This window comes from Centrocercus urophasianus, unplaced genomic scaffold, assembly GCF_019232065.1.
Source record: "Centrocercus urophasianus isolate 14NV4802_14NV808 unplaced genomic scaffold, USGS_Curo_1.0 seq_39, whole genome shotgun sequence".
Lineage (NCBI taxonomy): Eukaryota > Metazoa > Chordata > Aves > Galliformes > Phasianidae > Centrocercus > Centrocercus urophasianus.
The window spans coordinates 1,177,650-1,189,807 of NW_024884966.1; the positions used below are offsets into that span (position 1 = coordinate 1,177,650).

The 12,158-nt window shown below is 44.1% G+C and overlaps 1 protein-coding gene across 2 annotated transcripts in view; it reads left to right on the forward strand.

The window, feature by feature from the left end:
* The window catches only part of CLIC5 (chloride intracellular channel 5), a 70,302-nt gene extending 59,134 nt beyond the window's left edge, over positions 1 to 11,168 (forward strand). The window contains exons 5-6 of one of the 2 annotated variants that reach the window (XM_042832593.1): positions 29 to 210; positions 2,763 to 11,168. In XM_042832593.1, coding sequence (XP_042688527.1) covers positions 29 to 210; positions 2,763 to 2,930 — 350 coding nt within the window. In that variant the 3' untranslated portion in view covers positions 2,931 to 11,168. The remainder of the gene's footprint in view (positions 1 to 28; positions 211 to 2,762) is intronic. The other variant, XM_042832594.1, reaches the window with a different exon arrangement.
* The last annotated feature ends 990 nt before the right edge of the window (positions 11,169 to 12,158 follow it).

A 12,158-nucleotide genomic window follows, 5' to 3' on the forward strand; every position in this document is an offset into this window, starting at 1 on the left:
GCCACTCACTCTTTACATTTTGGCACAGCCCTTGAAAGAGGTTTGGTGAAGGCTCTGAAGAAGCTGGATGACTATCTGAGAACCCCTCTGCCAGAGGAGATTGATGCAAACAGCACTGAAGAAGAGAAGGTGTCCAAACGCAAGTTTCTGGATGGAGATGACCTCACCCTTGCTGACTGCAACCTTCTGCCCAAACTCCATGTTGTCAAGGTAAAAGATGTCATGTGATGGACAAAGAAGACTTATTTGATAGGGAAGTGCTCTGGTTCAAACATTTTGAGTGTTTGTGCTACATGGTAGGCTAACACATATGTATTTACACACTATTTACAGTATTCACACACTCCCTCTCATGGATAAGCAAGTGAGTGATATATGAAATGCACAGAGTGAAGTCCCTTCCATTGGTCCAGCAGCCAAGTGTCAAGCCAACAGGCTTTTCAGCAGAGGTATCTTAAGTGCTAAGGAAACAGGGTTTGACACATATTCTTCTCAGAATTTCCTGTAAGTTAACTTAAACCATTTTGTATTTGGTACGTGGGAAAATTGTCCCACCAGTAGCAAAGACAGCGTTGAGATTTGGGTGTCCTTTTTCTTTGCTTTTACACTGCTGCTGGTAAAAGTCATCTTTCATATTAATTACTTCCCATTATTCTTAAGAGAGATGTCAAAACTTCAGTCAGTTCCCACCCACTTGTGACTTAAGAGAGACAGTCTGTCTTTGGGGGCAGTATTTGTTCCAGCTGGTGTTTCACACAGAGAAATTAACAAATCAATGTCACAGCTGAGGTCCAGGATGTAAGATACACAGTAGTTGCTGGTACAGCGCAAGTGATGTGCATCATCTTGCCTTCTAAATGTTTCATTTATTTCATTTATCGGACTGCATCTTTCTTTAGGATAAAGCAAGTACCTGGCAGACCTTGGCAAGCAAGAAAACTAGTAATTAAAACCAAGACATGCATCTAATTTGGCTCTGTGAGCCAAAACATAAACTGAGCCTAGGAGCTGAAGGCACACATGCAGTAAGATAGATACAAGTGTGTAAGTCACCAGGTGAGAACTGCAATAACATCCTCACAACTTTAGCTCCTTCTTTGGCTCGTCTTGATTGGTGACTCTGGATTCACACAATGCAAAATCAAATGGTTCCTGTTTCACTGTGACAAAATGAAAGAAGTCAAACGAGAACTAAAATATTTCTCAGACAGGCGTAACCACAGGATATTATCTGAAAAGCATTTTACAGATGTAAGAAAAGGGTAAATTATCAGGAGTTTTTCACTTGATGAAAGATGTGTGCTGGAAATTGTGAAAATCTTGACTTGAGTTGCCCAGCAGGTTTTATCTTCCCCATGTGTGTGTGAAACATCATTGAAAGCAAGAATGCTTAATTGAATGCAGTTTAAGACAGGATGAGGCGTTACATATACCAAGTGGATCCTGGTAATAAAAGCAAATCAAGTCATAGTCATTTCTGAGAACATGACTGTCCTGCAAAAGCTGAGATGGAAAACAGCTCTACCATGTGCTTTTAAAATAAAGGGGAACTCTGTGCCACATATGTATGTAATTTATGCTCAGGAACAATTTTATACTGTCAGAAAAATTAGAGATTGGAAGCACTCATCAAATCAGCTAATCCGTCCCTTCCTATCAGCTAGTTCATTCTGTCACCACAGGATTATTCTGTATGGTGTGTTCTTACAGGGAAACTGAAATATCCCAATCCAGCAAGCTGCTTAACCAACCAGCTAGCTTTAAACACAGATTAGTCCCTTGGACTTCAATGGGACCATACAGGTGCTTAAAATTAAGTATGCACTTAAATATTTTGCTGAATAAGGGCCTGAAATTTTTAGAAATTGAGAATTTCCCTTGATGGACAATTTCCGAGTCTAACAACTCTTGAAATAACCATTTTCTTTCTCCAGCTTATGCTAATAGTCCTGTTTCTAATGTCTGCTAAATCGTCTTGGTTCCTCGATCGTGGTACCCATACCGTGCCAAATCTTTCCTTTGTGAGAACAAGGACACAGCCTTCCAACAGCTGTAGGCAGTTATGTCTTCTGACTTTGTTGGCCAAATAAAATATATTACATATGTTAAAAAAAAAAAAAAATAGTAAATACCTAATGTAATATGTTGAATATGGTACTCAGTTTTAAAATGCATTACATATTAACTGTTACTAATGCCTTTCCCCTAAATCTATATATTTTTGATTCAGCTATAAGATCTCTTATTTGGCATCTCACTGTTAAGAAGTGATATGCATAGGACTGGTGGAAAACACCAGAAAATAGTAGTAAAATTAATGAACTTTATGTGCCTTAAAATGCACAATTTGGTGATAGTTGCCAGGCAATTGTATTGAAGTGCCCTTAGGCCAGATGGTGTCCTTGCAAGGCGTGGGATCACCAGTGGGCCCTTTCAAGATGTTCTATTCTAAGTCCAAGTGTCCCCAAGAATTTAAAAGAAAATAGAATTACAGAATGGTTTGGGTTGGAAGGGATGATTAAAGATTGTGGGCAGAGACATATTCCACTAGATCAGGTTACTCAAAGCCCTGTCCAACCCAATACTTCAAATGATGGAACACACAGCTCCTCTGGACAACCTGTTCTGGTGTCCGATCACCTGTTCGTCTCCTTTGCTGTTAATTACACTACAAGAAAGAGTAAGAAGCTCTCTGAAACGCCATCAGGAGATGTATCACCAACAGATGCTTTCTTTGTTTTCCTCTTTTCTCTTTGGTTTAGATTGTTGCTAAGAAGTACCGCAACTTCGAGTTCCCAACAGAGATGACGGGGCTGTGGCGGTACCTGAAGAACGCGTACGCCAGGGATGAGTTCACTAACACCTGTGCAGCAGACAAAGAAATTGAGCAAGCCTATGCAGATGTGGCCAAACGGCTCAGCAAGCCCTAACTGACCCCAGCAGTGGCTCAGCATCCCTGACAGATTCCTGTTTTGCAGACTCTTCTCCTTGTTGCCTTAAGATATACCTTATCGTTATCTATCTGGCTGGCATCCCTATGATTTCACCTGTTCAAGAGTAGTGGTCAGGGACAAACGTGCTTCTCCCTGGAGGAAGGAGAAGGTAGCTCTAGTGTAGGGAGTGGAGACCCTTTGAAATCTGAACCTACGATCTGACACAACTAGTATTACTCATAATCAGTATTGGAAATGACTCCACTGTATTAGTTTCTTGTTTTGTGTTGGGGTATATCACCACCTGTTTTCTTTGGAGTTTTAACAGTAGTATGTTAGCTTAAATTTCAAGCAAGTCAGTCAGGAACACATAGAACTGCTTCTATATAATCTGCTGATTATTTCAAGGGCACTTTGTTTTCCCATTGCTATTGAAACCTGTGAGGAAGGAACAAAATTTGTGAGAGAGGCAAAAGGAAAGAGTTTGACCCTAGAGGAGTAACGCTCTTAGCAGTTATATTTTTAAACTTCTCTGAAAGCATTTTTCTGCCTTAGAAGACCCAAGAGTTTGTAGGACATTTATTTTTAACTTGGCACAAGAGGGGAAAGCCTAAGCAAATGTCAGACTTGCAGATGCTGCTTTGCATGAAATTTGTATGATGCCGCTGGATCTAGAGGTGCAAAGCAAAAGAGATCGAATGGGCAGTTGAGCAGGAAGCCTTGGAAGAGGCTGATGTCAAAATGGCCAGTGGATCTGACATTTGGGAGAGACAGCAGTGATGGGGCAATACATTGAGTCAAGCCCACAGCCCAAACTGGCTCAGCTGACCAAACCATGCAGAACATTGTCATCCTGGCTCTGTGGCTGCCAGTTCCTTTCTGCTGCTATCTTGGGAAGCGTGGCTAGGCAGGAACAAGCTTTGGGCTCCAGATGGGTTGCCTTCAAGCAGCCATCATCCAGCCCAGGGAGCAGCGTGCTCTGAAAAGGGGACAGAGAGACCCATTTCCAGCCTGAAAGCTGGTGAGCAGGCGAGGAGGAAGCCTGCATGCTGCCTTAGTCCTGCTCCTCCAAGGTTCACCAGTCCAGGTTAAATGATTCAGGATTGTTTTCTGAAAGCGATTATTGCATTCAATCTGGAACATCTGCCTGACACAATTTGCTTTAAAGTAGTGATTACGTGCACATTACTTTAGTAAATCCAGAACGACAGCCCTTTTGCATAAAACTCACATGTATGATGGTGAACATGAAACATTTCAGTTTGGGACTATTTGAAGACAAACAAAAGCTGAGCTCTTGGCTGGCATAGCTCTCCTTGTGTTCAGGGCTGAGCCCTGACTGAGGGGAGCCTGGGGGTGGTGGGCTGAGGCCAGGGGAACCCTGCAGTGAGCTGTCTGCAGCCTGAGAGCCAAGAGATGGATCCACAGCCATCGCTGCATGACAGTGATGAATATCTGATGAGATTTTTCCCCTTTTCACGCTCACCCAGCTGGGAGCAGGATGCAGTTTGCTTGTTGCTGACTATTGTTTTGCACGCAGTGATCAGTTTGTTTTGAGCTTTCCAAAACCTCAGAACTCCCAGGCCTTCCCCTGAAAGGGGCTATGTTAGAAGTGGCTGGATTGGGGGGCAAAGGCTGCACAAAATCAGCTGGCTCAGACAGTGCTGATAGCAGCCAGCAAAGCCTCAGGAGCTTAGCAGTGTCTGCACAGGCACATGTGGCTCGTTAAAAACAAACAAACAAACAAAAAAGCAACACTTCTTCACGAGTTTGGAATTACTTGTGATTTTACTTTATTTTTTTAGTTCTAGATTGAGGCGACTATTTATTTATTTATTCTGATCCACTCGGTCCTTTCTGCCCGCCTCTTGCTTTTGGTTTGCGCTCAGCGCGCCGCTCAGGGTGGTGTTATCAGCACCGTGTGATCTCATTTGTTAGGGAGAAGCTGCTGTGTGATGAACAGCCTCTGGGCTGGATTTTGGCTGGCAGCACCCCTTGGCCAGGAGCAGCTTTTTGCAGTTGCTGTTGGCCAGGTTTGCACGCAGCTGGTGGCATAGTGGCAGTGATGTTGGGATGAAGGCGCAGGGTCAGACGCAGCTCTTGTTCTGTGCTCACTGTGGTAAGCTCCTTACAGAAGGCAGTGCTCACCTGCAGCTGAGTAGGGTGAGTGAGGCAGCCAGCATCTGCCCTGATTTTGGCCATCTCTGAACCTTCATTCCTGAATCCTATGCTTCTGAAACGTTCTACCTGTCTGACTTTGGTTTTGCTAGAAGAGGGCCAAATCACCATCATTTAGTCTCAGCACGCCTCAAGTTGCATCTGCTTTTTAAAAAATGATGTTTAGAAATGGGTGGGCTCATAGCAGAAGGAAAATGAGCTGTTGGTGCAATGAGTTTTTGGTTAGATGTTCTTAAAATCCTTTTTCGATTTGATTAGGAAACTGAAAGCCCCCTCACTACCTCAATTTTAATTGGCAATGCCAAATCAAAATATTTTCACTTTCTCAGCAACACTGCAAAGAGAAAAAAAAAAAAAATTGGACAAAATGTATTGATAGATATGAGAAGGAATAAGAGGTAAGAAATGAAACTGGTTTTCCACCAGCTGTAATGCCCATTCTGGGGGAATCCACGTCTGGCTCTGCATCCTAACTGTGCACTGTGTTCGTCGCTTTGTTATAGGCTGATCCAGGATCATGGACAGGTTCGAGCATTGCCTGACCATTGGGTTTGCAGGTTCATGCTGCCAGGTCTGTAACTTCTGCTCACCTTTGTGCTTTGTGCCATAGGCAGAAGCAGGAAACACTGGAAATCCTATATAGAAAAGTTTGAGTCCTACACATACTGAATTTGAGCTCAGTACTCCTGACTCGGGATCCATCACCATCAAGATTTTAAGGGGCTCCAGACTCCTTTAGGCAGGGTATTTTCAGTGACCTTCCATTGTATTTAGAATTATAAGTAATAAATATTAATCATACAGGATTGTATGTCTACATTGGCAAGGCAGCATTTCTGAAAAGAATCTAAGTGACAAGACAGACATTGCAGATTTACAATAACTTTGTTCATAAATTTTTTGCAAGATGTAAAGAAAGACATAGTGCAGAGGGGGAAGAAGCCAACAATATGGATTTAATCATCTGCATTTCAGAAATGCAGACCAAATGTCTGTAAAGATGTCCATTTCATCCAAACATTTCTTAGATATTTATTTCAAAGCTCCCTGTTCAGTCAATCCAACACTCCATTCATATTGGAACTAATATTGATTTCTCTTCTATTACCAGCGATACGGGAGTGTTAAAGGATCCCATATACAAGTTACTTTTGTTTTTTGTTAGACTTTTTCAGTTGCCAAGAGGTCATCCTATGCATACCTATGAAGGTAAGATCAAGGGAGCATCTGTTTTGGGACTGCTTAAAAGAAAGCTTCTGACAAACAGTTTTTCCACCAGAAAGACTCTTGTAAAGGTATTTCTTTATCAGGAGTGTTGTGGACTATTGAGCTATGGGTTACAAGCTCTTCTCCTATGTTTGCATCAGCTGAAAACCACCACCAGGGAGGAATTATGGTCTGTATTGCAAAGAAGCTAGACATCTTTGTTTCCTGCTATGTTGTGCAGAGCAGTAATTTTGAGTGTGTATTTATTTTATTTTGACCCCCAGACAGCTTTTCTCATCCCTTGTATTCATAGAAAGTCAGCTCCAGGTTACCCATAACCATTCTTCCATCTTTCAGTGCCAGTTCAGCAGAGTGCCCATGGGTGGGCACACAGAAGGGCATCTTAAGGCAGCCCATCCACCTGGGGGGATGGCAAGCAAAGGTCATTGCTTGCAGCAGGGATCCCACCATTGTCCCAGCAGAAAAAGTGAGAAGCAAAGAGAGTCCCTCTTTCTGAAGTGGCCACGTTTGGCTCACCGCTGAGTTTGGGGCATTGCTAAAATGTAGGGGTTGGAAATCTCACTCATTTGAAACCTGGAGGGCACATGGAAGCACACACTTTGTAAAATGAATTGGTGTTTTAAACAGGGAAGTAAACCCAAAGCCCATTGCCCTCCTTCACTTGTGTTCTTCTAGGCACTGGGAAGCTTGCAGTTGTTTATTATTCTGCTAGATATATTCTTGAATAGCTTTTCATATTAAGAAATATTTTCCAGTAAGATTTTGCCTTTCTACTCAGTCTTTCAACTCTTCATTAGTTTTGATGTCTGCGATGACCAAATGATTCCAGAGGAGGCAGGAAAGCTGGGAGGCTCATACTTGTTGAGAAGTTGAAGGAGGTAATGATTTTTTGGAGAAAACAGTGTTCAAAGCATTTTTTTTAACAATCTATCTTTTCATCTGGGATACTTTAACCAGAAGTGATGGTCTGTTTAGTCTGGGCTGTGATTTTCAGCAGGGACCTGGAACAGTCACCGTGTTCAAGATGGCTTTGCTGAGGGATTTCCCCCAGATACATAGGATGTTCACTCTTGATCACAAAATGGCCCATTCCCTTGGTCCGGATCTTCTGGTCTATATTGGTGCTGAATTACCACACTCCATCAACTTTGTGCTGGGCAGTGAAAACAGTTCCTACCACCTCCTCTCCTCTTCTGGGCAGGGAAAGAAAAGAGCAGTGACCTGTTTTACTTCCTTGTCCAAGCAACACTCCAGCTCCAAGGGAACGCAGGGCCCTGCCCAACATTGGTATCCAGAATCTGAAGACCCCCACATCCCTCACCAGGCAGCATTTCATAGCCCACAGCAGTCTTGCAGCCCCTTGTTCCCCTCTTGGCCCAAACCATCCCCTTTCAACATTTATCAGAGAGATGCCAACACTGGCAGTGTCCCGGAGGATGCGTGCCAGCTGAGCAGTTCTGAGGGATGCCATTGGTCCAGCCCAGCAGGTGATGGCTGCACTGCTGGGGGATGGCCACCCCTGCCCAGCAGCCCCCCACTGGTGTTGCAGTAGGAAGATTTGGTAGGAAATTAGCAGGTAATGCAGTAGGTAGCATTTGGTAGGAAATGCTGATATCAGCACTGTGATGCTCTCAGCCAGCGGCGCTGCTCCACAAGCAGAGCTGTCTGTGCCACCGCTTGCTGCCCCAGCTCAATGCTCTGAAGGACCTTAGTGTTTAGTGCTGAACGAGTGCTTGCCTGCGCTTGCACTTGCAGGACTGGGGCCTGAAAGTTGTGGCAGGAAAGCCTCTATCAATGAAGGATGTTATCATCCTGTTTCCTTTGAAATCCATGGCAGAATTCCCAGCGGGGAAATTCCCAGTAGGAGTTCCCAGTAGAGCCCAAGTCTACACCACGATGAAGCTGTTTGAGGTGTGATGTTCTTGGAGAACTGCAAGCAGTCAGAGAAGCATGGAACCAGCCACAGTAGTCTCACTACAGAAGCAGCACTAAAGATCTCATTCTGTCCCAGTTCTAACTGGGGGACGCCACCAATGCTGCCAGAACCATGGTGGTGGAGCCCCGGGGTCTTGGGGCAGAGCCCTGCTGGCAGCGTGATGCAAAGGCATGTTCTGCTGCATCTCCCACCCACAGGCAGTGAGCTGCCTGCCCCACTCCTATTCTGATATGGCTTGTCTAACGAAAGCCGAGGAGGGTGGGGGATTTATTTTGTCGTAATGTATATACTCACATTGTAAAAGCAATCCAAAGCGTCCTTAGTGGTTCTCCACATGATGCTGTCAGTTCTCACCACAGGGTAGAATTTGTTGGTAGAAATTAAATGAAATTAAATTAAAACAGAAAAGCTTGGCTGCTGCTGATAGGTACTACTGGGAGCCCTGAAAGCAGTGTGCAGTGTAGAAGCATAGCAGGAGTGAACAGCCCTCAATTCCTGCTTATGTTTTGCAGCATCATTGCAGCCCATTCTCCTGCACTGTTGCTAATTCCCTATCTCTCTATGTCTATAATCTGAAAATATTGGGAAATAGGTATGGGCACCACATTCATCTTTTCCCCCTTTCTTTCCCCCTCAAATCAATCCTTTTAGTTCAGATATATATGGTAGGTAAGGAGCGTTTCCAAACAGCAGATTTCTCAACTTTTTCATTAAGGAATTTTTTAAGAGCTTTGGGGTAATGAGAGGTTATCACCATCTTTGGGAATAAACTGTACTATAAAACATATATAGGAGTCTGATTCTGACCGAATGGAGTAAGCAAGGCAGCATACAATTCATTTTGAAGAGTCTGCTTAGGACTGAGCAAGCAGAATAATCCACGCTTTGCAGTAAAAACTTAAAGTCTGGTTCAAGTCTCAGTTTTTTGTTGGTTGTTTTGGTGTTCTTTTTGGGATTACTTTCTGTACAACACTTTGCTTAGAATCACAGAATCATGGAATATCCCAATCTGGAAGAGACCTGTAAGGATCCTTGAGTCCTACTCCCAGAAACAGCATCTGTTCTATGTACAGGCATTTGTTATGAGGAATGCCCCCTCCCTGGAAGCACTCAAGGCCAGGCTGGATGGCGCTGTGAGCAGCCTGGTCTAGAGGGAGGAGTCCTTCCCTACAGCAGGAGGTTGGAACTGGATGGTCGTGAAGATCCCTTCCAACCAAGCCATTCTATATTCAGTGATTCTATTATGTAATGGCATTACTTAATTCACCAGCTCTGTAAGAGTGTGTTGGGATGGAAGGCAGCACAAGGTGAACTGCTCCTGAAATGGTGCTGTTGTTGGCTGAGCACTTGGGTTTGTTCCCTGTGCAGTGAACACAAGCAGTGCCATGGGCTGTGCAGAGGCAGGAGCTGCTGACCTGCATCCCGTGCTGCCAGGAATGGGGCTTTGTCAGCACTGGGAAATAGGGGTGAAAAAAACCTGGCCCCAACCCTCCTTCCTTGTGCAATGCTGACTGCTTCTGTACATGGCTGTGTTTTCAGAGCTTGTGAAGCCGTTCCCAATAGCTGCTTGCTTTGCTTTCTGGGGAACAGGTCCTCATCTGTACAAATCCTTCAGCAATCATCCTATCCCTTTTTCTCTGTAAATTTTATTTTTTTAACAGTCCTGCTCTATACTGCCTGGCAAGTTCTGATCCACCGATTGACAGATTTATCTTCCTTGTCTGACTGTTTCCAATTCCAAAGCCTGAAGATCAAAACCAAGATGTGTAGTGAGATCTGAGGGTGAGCAGAAATGCTGTTTTGTTTTTCCTCAGAATCCACTCAGTTCCAAATCCTGACTCCAATCCTGGTTAGTGAGGGGGATCTGAGGCTGAAGGAGAGGAAGAGGAGCCCACTGCACATGATGCTGTCCCTCCAGTGATGGAGGAGGAGGAACCAGTCTGGGAGTCCTAAGAGGTGTATGGATAAGTTTTCACTCCTGTGTGTGAAATCAGTCTATGCAGGGACATGAGTGGTCCCAAACTGCCCCAGAGCTGCTTAAAAACATCAGTGATATTAAAAAGCTGAAGTCGGGATGGAATAACACCCTCAGGACACAGCACAGACAAAAAGTAACTCAAAGACACTCCAATTCTTAGCTATCAGCCCAGACCCATCTTAAGGGCTGGATTTCTTCCACCAAAATGCCATTAGTCTCAGAAACACCTCATTGTTGTTGGGTCTGCCAGTCTGCTGGGGGAAAGCAAAATCAGGGGCTCCTAAAGACTGATTCTTAAGTCGGATCTGGTGAGCTTCAAAGTCATCTGTTTGTAAACAACTCTTTGATAGTGGTTGGCTGTGGAAAGTGACTGTGCATGTGAGGGTCTCCATCAGGTCAGGCAGGTAATCCATCCCTTCTCATACCCCTCCTTTTCCACAGAGGCACTCCTAAGGGAGAATTTTAGATCAGACTGTACCCTGTGCAGTAGAACTCTGCATTTCCTCTCCGTATGTACGGCTCCTAGCGTGGCAGGGGTCTGATTAGAGGCTTCGTGTGCTGCTCTAACACTCAGAACATATCATAGGAATAATGTAATTAAAATGTCATTGAGATTGCCTTTAGCATAATGATTGCGTGGCTGCACTGTCACCTGTGAATAAAGTCAATGTCCTTTTTGTATCATAGGGAGTATATTTTATTATTGAAGAAACTGTTTAATTTTTAAGATTAAATTGAAAAGTATCTGCTTATTATTTCATTGTAAGCCTAAACAAGCAAATATTTCTTTTGTAGCCTTCAAATGAGTACGTGTTAATTGCAGAAATCCACCTTCCTGAATTGGAGCTGTTTATAGTCCGATATTCCGGGAGTGATTAACACTTGGTAATTTGAATAAAAGTGGTTTATTTTCTCATTGGGTTATTCCTGGGCTTTTGTTTAAATTGTTAACTGTTGGTTTTATTAACCAGAAACGTTCTGTTGGCTCTAGGAGTGGCTGCAGAGAGAAAGCGTGCCCACAGCTGTACTCACCTGTGGAACTTGGGTGGAGTAGAAAGGAAGGACAGTGAGCTGGAGGGATGTCAGCAGAAGTAGGAGCAGGTATGAGCATGGGTGCCATGCGGATTGTACAGCTCCGGGGCAGTGCCCAAGCACAGCACAGCAGGTCTGAGAGCTGATGGGGTTATAATACAGCTCTGTCAAATAGAGGAGGGAGTGAGATGGGCCGTTATTGCTCAGTTTTTCTCATTTCATAGGGTAGGGTTTCCTGATGAAGTAATCCTGCAGCAAGTCTAAAGCAAACAAGGAGAAATACCATTTTCAAAGTGCAATTGAGCTTTGGAGCCCTTTAGCAGCAGAAACTTTGCAGAGCAGAATGAACGTGGGGTTCAAATAGGGATACGATAACGTTCTGAAAAACAGACCATTAAAGTTGTTAAACATGATAGTTTGGGTGGAATCCTCAGGTTAAGACGTTCCTAAATACCTGGGCTGGGACGGAGCCCAGATGATGGAGTGTGTTTTCACTTGCCTTATCTCATATGTTGCTTCTTATATTGCTTCTGTTGCTCTTGCTGTGAGAGGTTGGACACAGCCGAGGAAGGGCTGGGTGGCGCAGCTCCAGACTGCCGGTCTGGTGGTGTGATGCACAAATGTGTAGTATTACAAATTTTATTGCAGCACAGCGTTTTGAATTTAGCTTCCCCAAAGCAAACCACTTCCAGAGAGGCATTAGAGACATCTGAGTCTCCCGGAGCAAGCAGCAGGCAGTCACCATCCGCCTGAAACAACAAGGGCTCATAATGCAGCAGCTAAAATGAGAAGGGAATGTGTTGGATTCCTCCTGGTTGATATTTCAACGTTTTTTCCTAGGCATCAGACCCTGTTGGCCACATCTCTCTTGCAG